Genomic DNA, 16,030 nt, shown 5'->3' with positions numbered 1-16,030 from the left:
TTTTATTTTTCAATTTTAATAGAATGGAAAATGTGTTACAGAAAACAATTTTTAGTTTTTTGTAGCAGTTTGACAGTGAATATCAGTGAGAATCCAAGAAACACACAACCAATGAATGTGCCAGCACCACAAAGTTAACATTTTCATGGATGCAAAGATACTTTTAACTATTTGCCATTGTTCATAATGTGGTGGTGTCTACTTTAAAAAATATTAGGTTAAAAAATATTAGCCTCAAATTAGGTTTCATCAATAGCTCTAGTTAAGTTCACCTTGACTCCACAGGTGGTTTTAGCCCGGCCCCCTCTGAGACCAGCTATGTAAACTTGGGGCCTGGGCACCCTGGTGCTGCCCTCCTTCATGGACTGCGTGCTGGCATCCTTCGATGAGTACACCTGCGAACCATTTTCTCTTCTCATGTGACTAAGGTCAGTTTGTACTGAGTGAGTAACTTTCTGACGCAAATTGGCCTAAGTAGAAAGAGAATACACAGGAATTATTTTTCAAAAGAACAAATCATATCTGCTTAACCTTTTTTCTCAATCCACAAATAAATTAGACCTACAGCATAGCATAAACCATTAGAACGTTAGAAAATCTAGAACATAATAGAAAATAAATATCCTTTGCCAAGGAGGAAAATATATAAAATTCTGAAAATGGACCCAAAGAAAGAACATATAGATTCAGATTTAGTGAGCTCAATTATTTGTTAATCTAATCTGCTAATTCCTTCATTGTTATACTTTGAGATTCATACAACTTGGATTTTTCAACCATATTTGGTTTGTCTTTTAAAAAGAAAAAAATTTAAGATTTCCATTGTCTTTTTCAAATGAGCTTCACCCAAAACTTTTAAAATAAAAAGTTCTTATGTTTTCAGATTATATTTTACATTATTCTACATTTTGTTGACTCCTTTTATGGATTACTTGTAAACATGAAGTTAAACAGATTACTCAGGCTGGGAAGCAAGGAGGAGCTCATAAAAAGAGAGGAGGAGTTACTGAAGTTATGGTGAAGTCCAAGAAAAAAACTCAGAAGGCACTGGAGCATGTGAGTGAAGAGGAAGAGACCTGAAATTCGAGGAAACATTTCAGGTTTTGAGATACTGCAGGTGATTAAGAACCAAAACTACTTCCCCTACACGCAGCTTACTGTCTACATTGACAGGACTTTACTACTCCGTTGTCTTCATAGCATAATTTTACCCTTCCAAGAGACTCTTGCCGAAGCAAATAACTTAAGCATTCATTACAGAACATCCTAAAAGATGCATCACCTCTTCAGTAGTAGGCATCAACACAAAGCTTAGGCCCTAACATTCTTTGCATCCCTAGCCTCCTAAATCTTCACCTTGTTATCCCTATCAATGCTGGACTGCTTTTTCATGATTTTTTCCCAACCCACTTCAAGCCCCCTTCCCACCCTCCTACCTACCCCTGGCATTGAAAGACCTGCCTTCAACGAAACTTCAAATTCTCCATAAATTCTGACTTGCTGTTCCTCCTCTGAGACACGTTCAAATCTCTGCTGAGGTGGTGGTTCCCCCAACGACTTTAAGCAATATACTCAGCTTGTCTCATCAGCACGTTATGTTGGTAACATATGGGGAGTTGGCTTTCAACATGATGCAGTTATAGGGGATCATTAAGTCTCAGGTGGGAATCAGAATGAAGTGAAGGTTGAGGAAGAAGAAAAGACAATTCGGTCGGTGTGAAGTGCAGCCCCACTGAATACCCCACTCTCCTAACATTTCCAGTCCAGACGGATGCCGTCGCCTTCCCCTCTCGTATCCTGTCCATCCATCACTCCCTCTTCTCCTCTGCCTATTTGTATCTCAAGAGCAACTTAAAATATCACCTAAGTCAATTGAGTAGAATTTTTATTTTGCTTCTGCTATGTACCACTTACCAAGAGGTACTGAAATATTTTTAGTATATCGATGTCACTTGCTAGACTCTTAATTCCTGAAGAACAAAGTATCAGTCATGTGTTGCTTAATGACAGGGGTACATTCTAAGAAATGCGTCGTTAGGCAATTTCGTCATTGTGCGACCATCACAGACTGTACTTACACAAACCTAGATGGTATAGCCTACACACTTAGGCTATATGGCTATTGCTCCTAGGCTACAAACCTGTACAGCATGTTACTGTACTAAGTACTGTAGGCAACTTTAACACAGTGGTAGGTATTTGTGTATCTTAACATAGAAAAGATACAGTAAAAATATAGTATAAAAGATTGAAAAAACAGTACACCTGTATAGGACACTTACCATGAATGGAGCTTGCAGGACTGGCAGTTGCTCTGGGTGAGTTAGTGAGTGAGTGGTGAGTGAATGTGAAGGCCTCGGACATCACTGTGCACTACTGTAGACTTGAGAAACACTGCACACTTAGGCTACACTAAATTTATAAACATATTTCTCTTTCTTCAACAATAAATTAACCTTAGCTTACTGTAATTTTTTAGTTTATAAACGTTCAGATTTTTTTTAACTTTTGACTCTTTTGAATAATACTTAGCTTAAAACACAAACACATTGTACAGTGTACCAAAATATTTTCTTTCTTTCTATCCTTATTCTGTGAGCTTTTTCTATTTTTAAAATCTTTCTTTTTTACTTTTAAACTTTTAAAAAATTTTTTTGGTAAAACTTAAGACACAAACACACACATTAGCCTAGGCCTGCACAGGGTCAGGATCATCAATATCACTGTCTTCCTCCTCTATATCTTGTCCCACAGGAAGGTCTTCAGGGGCAATACCACCCATGGAGCTGTGATCTCCTTTGATAACAATGCCTTCTTCTGGAATACCTCCTGAAGAACTCGAAGGCTTATTTACACCAGCATCACCATAAACACACGAGTAACGTGTTGCACCAGGATATTACAAATGGCTATGACATCACTAGGCAATAGGAATTTTTTGTTTCCGCTATAATCTCATAGGACCACTGTTGTATATGTGGTCCATCATTGACCGAAACATCATTATGCAGCACATGACTGTGGTGGGATATATATGTTATCTGATGAGCTCAAGTGAGTTTAGTAGATAATAGAAAAGAATATGGGGAGGGAGCTCCATGAACTACAGAAGAGTAACTGATTGGAATGCTAATGGACCAATGATCTGGAACATATACCAGGAAGCTGAACCTTCCTCATCTCAGGAAATCAGAGAACTAAAAAGCTGCCACCAGGGAGGATCGCAAGGGAAATGATGTGGCTAGTGAGAGCCTGTGAGAGACTGAATATACAAATGGACAAAGGCCAGACCTTATATGACTACAGAATTCTGATCCACAACCTCTGTAGCTGTAGCAATCAGCCCAGAACAGTCAGGAATGGGCCACCTTCCCTATTTTTCTGCTGCCCCCACCTTGCAACTGAGCACCAACCAGAGAAAGTCAACTGTGTTCACCAAATCAATCACATAAGATGCCCCATTTCAAGTCAGCCCACCTCCCGTATTCCCTCGTCAACAGCCTCCCATCAGAGAACGCCTGAAGCCTTCCCCTTTTCACTATAAAGCTTTCTCACTCCCCCGCCTGCCTTTGAGTCTCCGCCAAACCCAAGTGACGGTGGCTGACCCTTGCTATAGCAAGCTTTGAATAAATAGCCTCTGTTCTCATTTGGGTAGCCTTTGTTTATTTTCACACCTGATCTCAGTTAAAGAGACGGATAAAACATACCAAGAAAAGGCTACAGATATAAAAAGAGTTTGTTTCCTTCATACTATAAATGTTTGTTGTTTAAAATGACAAGATACTATAAAAAGGGTAAGTGGGGGGAATTTCACTGAGTCGACAGGGATCACAGTTTCAAAGATAGGCTCTAAGGGTAGGCACTGATTATGATTAAGGTGACTGAGAATCAGAAGGCCAAGAGATCCCAGTGTCTGGAGAGAACATGTTGACAATAAGAGGGGACAATATCTGTGATACAACAAAGATAACATTCTGTTCCTCAAAAGAAGTCCAAAAAACCAAAGGTATACTTTAAATGATTAGAAATAGTTAGGAGTGCTCTAAATACTAGCACCTCTTAGATTAGCACAGTAGATTAAAACTATTATATAGATCAATATACTATTATATATATAGATATATAGATAGATTATATAGATGATAAACTATTATATAGATCAATAGCGTGCAACTATCATTGTTCTAGTTACTGGCTGGTGTAATTTGAGAACAGTTTCATGCTTCTGTATTTCTACATACGCTTAAAATTAGAAGATCTTACAATGTAAAGCTGGCAAATTATAAATTATGCTAATTATTTTTATATTAGCAAAGAACTCTGAACAACCAATATTTTATATAAATAACTTACCAACTCTATGAGTAACAACACATTAAAATTTCCCATCCTATAAATAATTTTAGGAAATATTGTTACAAACCAATTTTATAGCTTTTCTTCTTAATTCCCATTCATTCCACTCATATGATCTCACAATTGTTGGTGGCAATATGTGTGTATCCGTCTGTGTGCCACTTTCACACTTTGTAATTGGTTTTATATGTTTGTCAACATCTTTCACCTAAACAAATGGAGTTTTGCAATTAATATTTGTAAAAAATAAAAATTAAACTAAAATATTTAGCTAAACTGTCAAAAGATTAAAAAAACAAGAACTTTTGAACATGGAATACACCTATAAATAGTAGCAGAGAAAATAAGCTCATACTTGGTGAGCTAAATGTCATTATTTTCCTGGGCATTATGGGTTAGTCCCTGACTTTGTGAAGTTAGTGCAGGAGGCATATTTTGGAAAGGGAAAAGCTAACATCAGTCATTCCCAGGTGGAATGCCCCTCTCCAATTTTCACAATTGGTAGGGTAAGTGAATATTTTGTTGGAAACAGACAGAAGTTTAAAGTAGCTATTAAATATTAGGTATAAATCACATTTGTTTAAAGTATTAGAACATCTTTAGGATACGTCTTAAACCCAAACTATGCATACATAGCAGATTATCATCCAAGGTGGTTTTGTTTTAGTTGAATATGTTGATTTTCTGCCACAGCACCCAGAAGCCCACTATTCAAATATTAAGTATTCAGTAATTCCAGACAAAACAAGATATGATTATGCTGAATACGAAGTTGCTGGTGGGGTGGTAGAGGTTTAAGGAACTTGGGTCATAGTAAAGAGGAAGGAGAAGAAATTAACTTCTTTCCCCAAATCAAGCAACAGATCATCAGTGAGTGCCTACCATTTAACATAAGATATACTTGTTGCTTTCAGAATGGTCTTATGATATAGTTGGGTAGATAAAAACATGGGGAAAGGATAATTAACAATATTATACACGTAAATAGCAAGTAAATAATTATAAGGACTGTAGCACTGAAATATGGAGGAACAAAACTCGCCTTCAGAGGTATTGAAGGTCACTGAAGAAGAGTTGAAGATTGCACAGAAAGAAAGGGAAAAAGAAGACCAGATATATAGGGGGAAATTGTTCTCTAATGGAAAACTATGCATTGTCTACATACGGCACACCTTTCTGGTTATCTGATTTTATCCTTTCATTGTCTTTGAACTCTCTTACAACTCTGTAAATTACATGTAAGTGGTAGCAAGGCCAAATAATTCTTGTCTATAGACATGAAAAGTCATAATTCCTTCAAGGTTTTTTATGGTACGTGACAACGTAATTCTCAAATTTATATGGAAAGTCAAGAGTCAAGTATAGCCAAAATTCTTTAGAGAAGAAAGGGTGGGGGAACTTACTCTACTGGATATAAAGACTTATTATAAAGCCATAGCAAGATCTAGGATTATACAGTATATACTATAATACTATCTTATATAGTAAGATATATAGAATTTTTAAAAAATTGAATAATTGAACAGAATAGAGAGCCTGAAAAGTAAGCCCGTGCATATAAGACACTGTAGCTCAGTGGGGAAAGGAGAGATTATTGAGCAGATGGTCTGGGACAATTACTGCTCACATGGGAAAAAGTGAAAACTGGATCTTCACTCCCACCAGACACAGAAATCAAATCCAAGCGGACTAAAAACTAGTTTGAAAGGTAAATCCATATTTTTTTTAAAAAAACAATGTAGGAGAATATTTTTATGATCAAGGGTTCATGAGAATTTCTTAAAGAAGACATAAAAGTTCAAGACATGAAGAAAAAGAATGATAAATTACACATTACAATGAAAAATTTTCATTTGTAAGACAGCACAAAAAGAATGAAAAGATAAGTCACAAACTGGGGGAACGTGTATACAAAACATATATCTGACAAAGAATTAGTATCAAAAATGTGCTTTTGAAAAAACACCTCCTACAAATCAATAAGAAAAAGACATATAATCCAGTAGAAAATTGGGCAAAAGACATAGTCATTTCACAGTAACACATTGTTCAGGAATACATACATGAATGGCAAAACTAAAATGGCAAGGGATGAATAACACCGAATTCATAAAGTAGTTACTGCAGTGGGGAAGAGAAAAGAATGAGATTGGAAAAGGGTCCAGGGGGAGCACTGAGAGAGAATTTTCTTTTTATAAGAGATAAACACACAGGTATTTGTTTTTGTTATTTTTATGCAGTGATGCATCCTCTATACCCTTTGCTGTATTATAATTAAAAGTTCCAGTTATTTATTTAAAATGAGTGGGACATATTTTCCCATGTAGTTTTTTCTTTTTAGCCTTTAGTTTTGTTTTATCAGAATTGATGTATAAGTGCTTTTTAAAAAAGTTATCTCACATACTGTTTTAGAAGTAGGCAGAATATAAAATATAACTAAAACCATTATGTTTTATTAAGGCATAATTAATGAAACTACTAATGGCAAAAATAAAGTAAGCAAATGGTACTTTTTATGGATGGGACAATCTAATGTAATAAACACATAAATTCCCCCCAGAAACTATTTTATTATTTTAATGCAATCCAGTTAAAATCTCAGGAAGATCTTTGGGTAATTTGGCAAATTCATTAAGAAATTTCCATGGACATACAAAGATTCAAGCATGAATACCTAAGACAATTTTGAAAAAGGAAAAGGCAAAGGGAAGGGCTTGCTCTATCAGATAATAGAATGTATTACAAAGCAATAGTAATTTGAACAATATGGTGTCAGTATAGAGATAGACAAATACGTCAGTAGAACAGAATTGAGAGCCTAGAAACAAACACATTTCATATGAGAATTGTTAACACAATGGGGGTGGCATCATATTTAGTAGGAAAATCATATATTAGTAAACAGTGTTGGGAAAACTGGCTCACTACATAAGAAATAAAATTAAAACTCCTTATTATCTCCAATGGACTGAAGACTTAAATGTGAATAATAAATTAAAACAAAAGAAAATGTAAATGGATAACCTTAAGACAGTGAAGGATTTCTAAAACAAGACTTTCTAATGCACAATCTTTAAAGGGAAAAATTAATAGATTTGACTACATTAAAATGAAAGACGTATCTTCAATGAAGGACTCAACTGCCAAAGCTGACCGAGAGGTGACAGACTGGGAAAAGACATTTGCAAATTTTATAACTGATAAAGGATTAACACTTACAATAGACAAGACAAGAAACACCTGCCAATCAACAGTTAAAGACAGAAAGAGCAGTACGGGAAAAAATACTGGCAAAAGTTATGAGTAGCCAATGTATAGAAAGCGAAACCGGAATGAGTAACTGATGTAAGAAGAGATGGTGAACTTCATTCTCAGAAAAATGCACACTAAAACAATAATGAGATACCATTTTAAATTCATCACATTGGCAAAAATTATAAACACAGGTAAGAGCAAGTGCTAGCAGGATTATGAGTAAGTGACAGGTCTCAAGGACTGGAGTTAAACTGGTCCAATCATTTTGACAGTAACCTTTTGAGCCCAAAATTCTAGGCCTACCATTGGCCCACATACAGAAGGATACCAAACAGACTAATCTCTCTTTACAACAGGGGGAAACTCTGGAGAACTGTCTCATCCAAAAGGACAGCTGGAGTGTCACATCAGCAGACTGGTAGCACCATGTGAGAACAAGAGCGCCACCTGAGCTGTCCAGGGTACTGACCACCACAGCTGACCCCTCCAACCACTCTGTCCTGAGCTTGATCCCAGTCTTCTTGCCCAAGCATTCAGACTACCATCTATGCCTCCCTGTCACCAGCCAGACCATCCTCTTATCAGTCACTGCTTGGATCCCTGTCAACCTGGTCAGTCATACTCAAACCCACCTGCTTCATGGTCAAAATGTTGGTAAAAGTAACAAACACAAAACATTTAAACTATGTATTTTAGGTTTCTATTTTAGTGAGTTTGAAAGACAGGAACTGAACGAGAGAGAAGAGACAGAAAGAGCAATTAAAAGGTGAACAAGAAAAATGAGAGACAAAGAGAGGGAAAACGAAAAGAATATACAGCAGTAGAACGTGAGCCCCATGCAAGCAGGGATTTTTATCTATTTTGTTCACTGCTAATCTCGTGTGCCAAGAATGGTGCCTGGCACACAGGAATTGGCTCAGTAAATATTTGCTGAATGAATTAAAGAACAGGCACTGACATACAAAGAAACACACCTTCAGATCTTTTCTGAGGCCTTTCAGACCACTGCAATTTAAACCTGTTAAATTATTTAACAACTCCTAGTATAAGAAAGTTATCACCTATGTTGTCTGTGCTGCGCTCCTTCAATCTTAGATAAGGAAATACTGTAGTTTCAATGACTTATCTAAATGTAGTCTTTCTCATTCAGGTTTTTCCAGCCTAATTTGTCAATTTGACTCCCTATGTTGTTTTCGTTATTCTTTGTGGATTTCATTAGTTTCCATCTTCAGATGTGAATCCTCTTCAGATAACCTGTAAAGGCCTCAGCTGACCCTGTCTTTGCCTGGACTTGGGAACCATTCAACAACAAAACACAGCTTTAGTTAATTATCCTTTTAAATGTCATATATTCTTAAAATACTGACCCTGCTTACCTGAGAATATGGAATGAGGGTTTCAAACTGTTGATGAAGTTCCAGTAGCTGAATTAACTCTGCATTTTTTTTGGCTTTTTCTGTAATTAAATTAATGTAATTTTCAGGATTTTCTGCAAAGGAATATGCAGCATCTCTGGAATTGAAAGTGTAATACTTGTCTTTATATTTCAAAATTCCAATTGCTGAATTTCCTAAAAATTAAGAAAAGGAATTGAATTAGATACGAAATATTAAGTGAGGCTATGTTTGTAACACACTCATAGAACCATTCCCTATATATTCCATTTTTAACATATCACTTTTTTAATTTGGCTAAAATATTACAATTAGCAATTTTAAATTATATATTTTGTTAAATTATATTTTATATTAAATTCATAACAAATTAATTAATTTTATATATTTTTAAATTTTAAAGTAGGATTTTGTATAAAAATATTTCACTATCCAGATATAAGATGTTTACAAGTCTTTTATGAGAAGCCACTTAGTCATCTGGCTGGTTTTTCAAATCCTCTTAAATGCTACTATAAGCACTGTTTTAAAAATAATTCTGGGGGCCGGCCCAGTGGCACAGCAGTTAAGTGCACATGTTCCGCTTGGGTGGCCCAGGGTTCACCAGTTCAGATCCTGGGTGTGGACGTGGCAGCACTTGGCAAGCGCTGTGGTAGGTGTCCTACATATAAAGTAGAGGAAGATGGGCACGGATGTTAGCTCAGGGCCAGTCTTCCTCAGCAAAAAGAGGAGGATTGGTGGCAGATGTTAGCTCAGGGCTAATCTTCCTCAAAAAAAAAAAAATCTGTAGGAACTACAAAAATGGGACATCTTTTCCAAAATGCAAATTCGCATGTTAGAAAGTATTTCTCCCTGTCAAAAGATACTACATAAAATATGGATTATTAAATATATACACAGTTTGTGGTAATTATATAGGAAACAGCAATACTGTCTTATTTATTTATTCTTTCAATTATTCAACAAATATTTACTGACCCTGTTCTTGGCACTGAGAATATAGAAGACAACAAAGTTCCTGCTCACAACAAATCAACAAATATACCATAGGCCAGGAAGTGATCAGTGCTTCAGAAAAAATATTAAAAATAAAGGAGGTTAAACACATAGTAAAAGGTAGAAGGGTGAGGTTGACATTTAAATTGGGTGACCAGGAAAGGCTGAATAACAAGAGGGAGCAGGGTATGTAGCTACCTAGGGGACAGAGCTTCCAAGTAGGAGCAATAGAAAGTGCAAAGGCTCTGAAGTGCAGAGGCTCCTGAGGTGAAAATGGGCTTGGAACGTTCAAGAACAGCAACAAGGTCAGTGACGCTGGAGTAGTGAGAAAGGAAAGAGTGGTAGGCAATAGTCAGGGAAGACATCTGAAGAGGACCCTGACTGGGAAGCCACAGCATCACCTTGGATTTAAGCCATGTGGTCTGCATCCCCCACGGAAGGAGGGAAGTCCTACAGAATTCCTCTGAGGTAGTGCAGGTTGCTCCTGCCCAGAAAATACTGTAGTAAGTAGAAATAATGTAGTAAACAGAAATAAAGTAGTCACGACTAGCTTATTCGGAGAAGATTCTGAAACCCTCAGCCCTACAAGCCCTTCTACTTTTCTATTTCTCTCTTTCTTAGAATCATAGTGGAAGCTGGAAGGGACCAAACAGACCTCCCAGTTGTTCCCTCTCCTTTTCCTGACACGGAAACTGAGGTCCACAGCAGGCATGAGATTTGCTGAAGCTTCCTAAGTTCACTCAGTTCCCAGGTATAACTGGGACTGGAAAGCAGGCTTTCCTGAATCTTAGCCCAAAGCTTTTTCAACTACATCCTGCTACCTCTGTCATCACCCCACGTCCCTGTTTGTGTCTCTCATGACTCCCTTCCTTTCTTCGTTGTGAAAGAAGGAAGAAAGGAAGGGAGGGAGGGAGGAAAGATGGAAGGAAAAAGGAAAGGAAAAGAAGAAAAGAGAAGAAAAGCAAAAAACCATCTACATTCCATCACTTTTTACTTCACGGCTCTTAACTTTTCTCCTCAGTACAGTTACCCTCCCAGGGCCTTAGAATAATACTATTCTCTCAGGGCCCCACAGTAAACCGTCTGTTACTCCCATTATGAAAAAATCTAATACCATAAAAAATGAGTCAATTTGTATATTCTCTAGCCTGTATATACACACAATCTCAATCATTCTTTGGAATAAAAAAGTACCACCCAACTGTGAAACACAACAAAAGAAATAACAAAGAGGGAAGAAAAGGAAGGAGGTTAAGGGTGTAAGGCAAACAAAAAAACAATGTCATCAAACTGTTTTCATTCTAGCTCTAACTGACTTCTTGTTATTCCCAATTCACAAGGCACTTTTTGGATAATAATTTATTTCATCATAATTTCTGATTCACTCTTTGTTTTGGAGATGCTCTAGTAATAAATACATCATAAAAAATTGTACTTGATAAAATACTGGCCATATCTTTAGAGGCATCTGACTTACACAGAAATCCTGATCTATGTTAATAGAATATAACCATAAAGTGACAAAGAATTTTTTTTAATAAACATCTCAGTCAAATTAGTGTTGCTCTTTCAAGTAATTACTTTGAAGATGATATATTTTAGTAATGCCATCTAACATTTCTGGAATCCTTCACTGGGCATATGAGTCGGCCCTCTTTTACGACATTGTAGCATCCATGTTTCATTATATACGCATTCCATCACTTATCATCTGTACTATAATTTCTTGTTTATTTCAGTCTACCAGATTATACTGTGAGCACCTCAAAGATGAAGACTTTGTCTGAATCATCTTTGTAGCTCCTTTCATTGCTCACCATCAGATCCCATGAAGTTTTAAAAAATGAATAAATGACAATGACAGCACTTCATTTAAAGAAAAAATGGGGAAGTGGGAGTAATATTATTTACAACCCTATACCTGGAAGGAGAAGACCATCTGTTGTAGCAAATGTGTAAGCACAAAATCCCCGATACTGAAGTAACAATTTATCAAAATTTGCTGTTGTTTCTGGGAAAAGCCATTCCAGTTTTCTGAAATCCTCTGCATTTACTCTATCTTCTAAAATGAAAAGGAAAATAAGAAAAACTTATTCAATGAGAAGAGTAAACAACGGAAGGAAATAAGCGGAAGAGAGTGGCTGCTATGTGACTAAAATAGAGACAGATCAACTTCATTCAAGATGGCGCAGCTCTTTCTACTAGCTGGCAAAAGACTCTGAATACGGTGCTTATATACTGACACTACTGCTTCTGAGTCAGTTGAGAACGTTCTGAGCAGAAAGAGTCAGGAAATATCTCTTAGTAACCTAATTTTGATAACAAGATGTACAATCTTTGTTCTTTACACTTTCAAAAAATTCTTCCAAGTGTTGGTTGATCTATTTACATTTGATAGTTAAATTGACTAAATTTTTTTACACAAATAAAAACGTGCATTTATAAAACATTGATCCCCAAGATTCGTAGCTTTTGCAATCCTACCTACACTTCTCTGCCTGCCTCTACATACAAACAGTAGATACACAGCGACGTTGTGGCTACAACCAGAAGTAAATGCATAATTTGGAGAAAATAAACCTTCCTTCGTTTTTCCTGATAAGCCTGAAAGCCCCAAACAGTGATGAGATGTGGCAAGTGTAAATTAAATTCTTTCAAAAGAACATTAGGTCTCCCCATTCACCGGTGCAGTCACTTGATAAATAGTGTTCTGGTGCATAAAAAGTTTTGATATATGGTGGGAAATGACACGTCTAAACCAGGTGCAAGTAAACTGTTTTGCCCATACGGTTGAGCTACTATCTACTTAGACATGCTGTTTTAATGAAAAGAAAAATGAATAGGAAAAACTTTAACTGGAAGGATACTTTTGAGTCTCTTTGATTTGGTTTCCAGATTTTATGTATTTTACTAGTTTAAGAATGGAAATTACCACTACACTTTTATTTTTCACTTTTACAAAAATCAAATTTGAAAAGGAAATTTAGAGAGTAAATTATCTATTTTCTGGAAAAACTTTCTTTTTAGGCAATAACTCAAGTCCCAGACTCTACTTTGGCATTTCTCATGAATTTTAAGTTGTCTTTAACTAAGATAGAAGGGACCAAAAACGTTAAAAGAAGGTTATCGATAAAGACAGACTTCCTATAAGAATACCCTCTTAAAGGGCCTAAAATAAGCTCAATTTTACAGGGATAAAATTGATTTATTTACAAATTTCAACCTGAATATGAGGTAGATACATGGCAAATATTTCAAAGAAAAGGAGCTTTATTTGAAATAACTATAGCAAGGATTAGTATCCTTTTCTACTAAAAATCAATAATAAAATCAGTAAGACTACAACACAAACACAAAACCACAGACAACCATTGTTGGCCAAAATACTAACAATAACATTAGAAATAGTTATTGCTGGATAGTAAAATATTCAGGTTACATATTTTCAGTTTTCCACATTTTCTATAATGACCATTAGTACTTTTGTAATCAAAAAAGATACTATTTTATCAGAAAGATATAACGTGAAAAGGTTAAAACGAAAGAGTGACTTTATTCCAAAGGGAATTTTAAAAGCAAGAGGAAATAATGGATGATTCCTATTACCCATCTGTTCTCTCATTCTAAACACATCAGTTTTCACAGTCACTCCATCAAGAAGACCTCGCAGTACTTTCTCAGGAAAAAGTAGTTCATGAGCACCCAGAAATGCCTCCAGGTGACTAGTTAAATTACTGAGGACACTAATCAAAACCGTTTCATCCTGAAAGCTGGTCCACAGATTGGAAAGTGCAATGAAGATGGGCTGCAGAAGAGAAAACAATGTGCAAAACATTAACTGTTTAATAAAACTATAGATCCTTGTACTCTCAAAAATAAATACAACTTTTCATTTATACAGAAATTAATTCTTCCTTAAGACAAGTGAAAGTCTCACGAAGTTAGATAATAGAATCTAGAGAGAAATTGGACTCCAAAATTATGAGAAAATAAACTTGCATTTTATTTCAAAGCATTTTATTTGGGGATGATTGTCATAAAATTAATTTACTCAAAAAAGCCACACACACTTGATCAGCTAAGAAAGATTCATGGACGCTTCACCTCAAAAGATCAAGGAGAAGGGGCTGGCCCTGTGGCTGAGTGGTTAAGTTCACGCACTCTGCTGCGGGCGGCCCAGTGTTTCGTTGGTTTGAATCCTGGGCGCGGACATGGCACTGCTCATCAGACCATGCTGAGGCAGCGTCCCACATGCCACAACTAGAAGGACCCACAACGAAGAATATACAACTATGTACCGGGGGGCTTTGAGGAGAAAAAGGAAAAAATAAAATCTTAAAAAAAAAAAAATATCAAGGAGAAAATATCCTCTTTTTCCAAAAAAGCTAAATATGACTTATTATAACTAGATTTGTCTTCCTTAATCTTGACTCAAAAATCTGGAAAGTGTAGAGACGCTAATTGGGGCATGCCTCGTGAGCTGCAGGTGAAAGATCTTTGGTCAGTGAGATAAATGTTTTTTATTCATATAAAAGTTCACTAACTTACAGAACAAACAAAAAAATTAATCAGGCCCTACTTATAAATTAAACAACTTAGCTTTTTGTTTCTTGGTTTTTAAAATGAAGTATTGAGAATGATTACAGAAAATTATGAGAGCCTCAAAATGCTCTATAAAATACTGCATATGCATCTTATACCTCTTTGGGGCTACCAGATTTGCCCATAAAGTGGTACAGATAATCAGAAAGTCAGTGTAAGTATAGGCCTGGTAAACAAAGTGATTATTATCTATCTTTGCAGAAAGGTTACAAGTTATAGCACCTCTTTGCTGGAGGTAATTTCTAACTAGCTACTGTGAACACATTTTCAACACTGCACTATGGATTACTTTTTTTCTTTTACTTTGGTTTTTTTTTTTTTTTTTTTTTTTGGTGAGGAAGATGGGCCCTAAGCTAACATCTATTGCCAATCTTCCTCTTTTTGCTTGAGAAAGATGGTCCCTGAGCTAACATCTGTGCCAATCTTCCTTTACTTTGTATATGGGACACTGCCACAGCGTGGCTTGACGAGTGGTGTGTAGGTCTGTGCCCAGGATCTGAACTTGCGAACCCCAGGCTGCCAAGCAGCACATGCAAACTTAACCACTGTGCCACTGGGCCAGCCCCCCATGGATTATTTTTGTTGCCATAGGCAACACTTCAGTAACAATCACCCCATGGATTATTTTTGTTGCCATAAGCAACAAAGTAACAATCACCTACCAAAGGAATCCTCTCATTCAACTTATAATATACTATTACTATAAAATAACCATAAAAAACAGGATCAATTTGTATAAAATTAATATAGTTTTAGTACTTGATAGTTAATAATTATAATTACTTCCAATTCAATTTTATAGAACTCAAAAGTACATTTGCCCTTAAACAAGGTCGAAGTTAATGACAAATACTTACAAAGACTTGTGATGTCGGGACAGCTGTCTTTGATTTTACAATCATTTTTAATTGTTCCAGCTGGGCTCCTAACTTCTTTATCATCATTTCCACTTCTTGAGCACAAGTAATTATATCTGACTGTGAAGACAATATAATTTGCATTAATATTTTTATAATTTCACTACAAAAACCTTCTGTGTTTTAAACCCCACCTGCCCCCTACATCTCTTGAAGGTAAGCTCAGTGAGGGCAGAGAGTGTGTCCTGCGTGGCACCCCGAGACCAAGAACAGCACTGACACATGGAGGGTGTTCCAGAAGTATCTGTTGGACGGATGAACCTTTTGAAACACAATGGCTATAATTTTTGTCAAATGTATAAAAGTATTCTTTGATATCCAGCATAATTGCATTCCCGAGAGGTGAATCCTATGACACAACTTTGTATAGCTGTTATTTTCCCATTCCTCATGATACAATTAATGAAGTGTTCCTCTGAAAACTATTTTGATGCCAAGATTTTTAAAAATTACATTCAAAAATGAAGAAAATCTGGGGGCCAGCCCTGAGGCGTATGGTTAAGTTTTATG

General features: G+C 36.1%; 1 protein-coding gene across 10 annotated transcripts in view; it reads right to left on the bottom strand.

Moving 5' to 3' along the window:
• CFAP206 (cilia and flagella associated protein 206) overlaps positions 1 to 16,030 on the bottom strand; it is a 31,998-nt gene continuing 15,968 nt past the window's right edge. For all 10 annotated transcript variants that reach the window (XM_070633581.1, XM_008515158.2, XM_070633580.1 and 7 more), the window contains 6 exons: positions 15,461 to 15,580; positions 13,608 to 13,806; positions 11,923 to 12,063; positions 8,988 to 9,181; positions 4,424 to 4,564; positions 1 to 470 (listed from right to left, as the gene is read on the bottom strand). In XM_070633581.1, coding sequence (XP_070489682.1) covers positions 240 to 470; positions 4,424 to 4,564; positions 8,988 to 9,181; positions 11,923 to 12,063; positions 13,608 to 13,806; positions 15,461 to 15,580 — 1,026 coding nt within the window. In that variant the 3' untranslated portion in view covers positions 1 to 239. The remainder of the gene's footprint in view (positions 471 to 4,423; positions 4,565 to 8,987; positions 9,182 to 11,922; positions 12,064 to 13,607; positions 13,807 to 15,460; positions 15,581 to 16,030) is intronic.

The sequence above is a fragment of the Equus przewalskii genome, chromosome 9 (genome assembly GCF_037783145.1).
Source record: "Equus przewalskii isolate Varuska chromosome 9, EquPr2, whole genome shotgun sequence".
NCBI classification, from domain to species: domain Eukaryota; kingdom Metazoa; phylum Chordata; class Mammalia; order Perissodactyla; family Equidae; genus Equus; species Equus przewalskii.
This window is presented reverse-complemented; position numbering and strand designations above follow the sequence as displayed.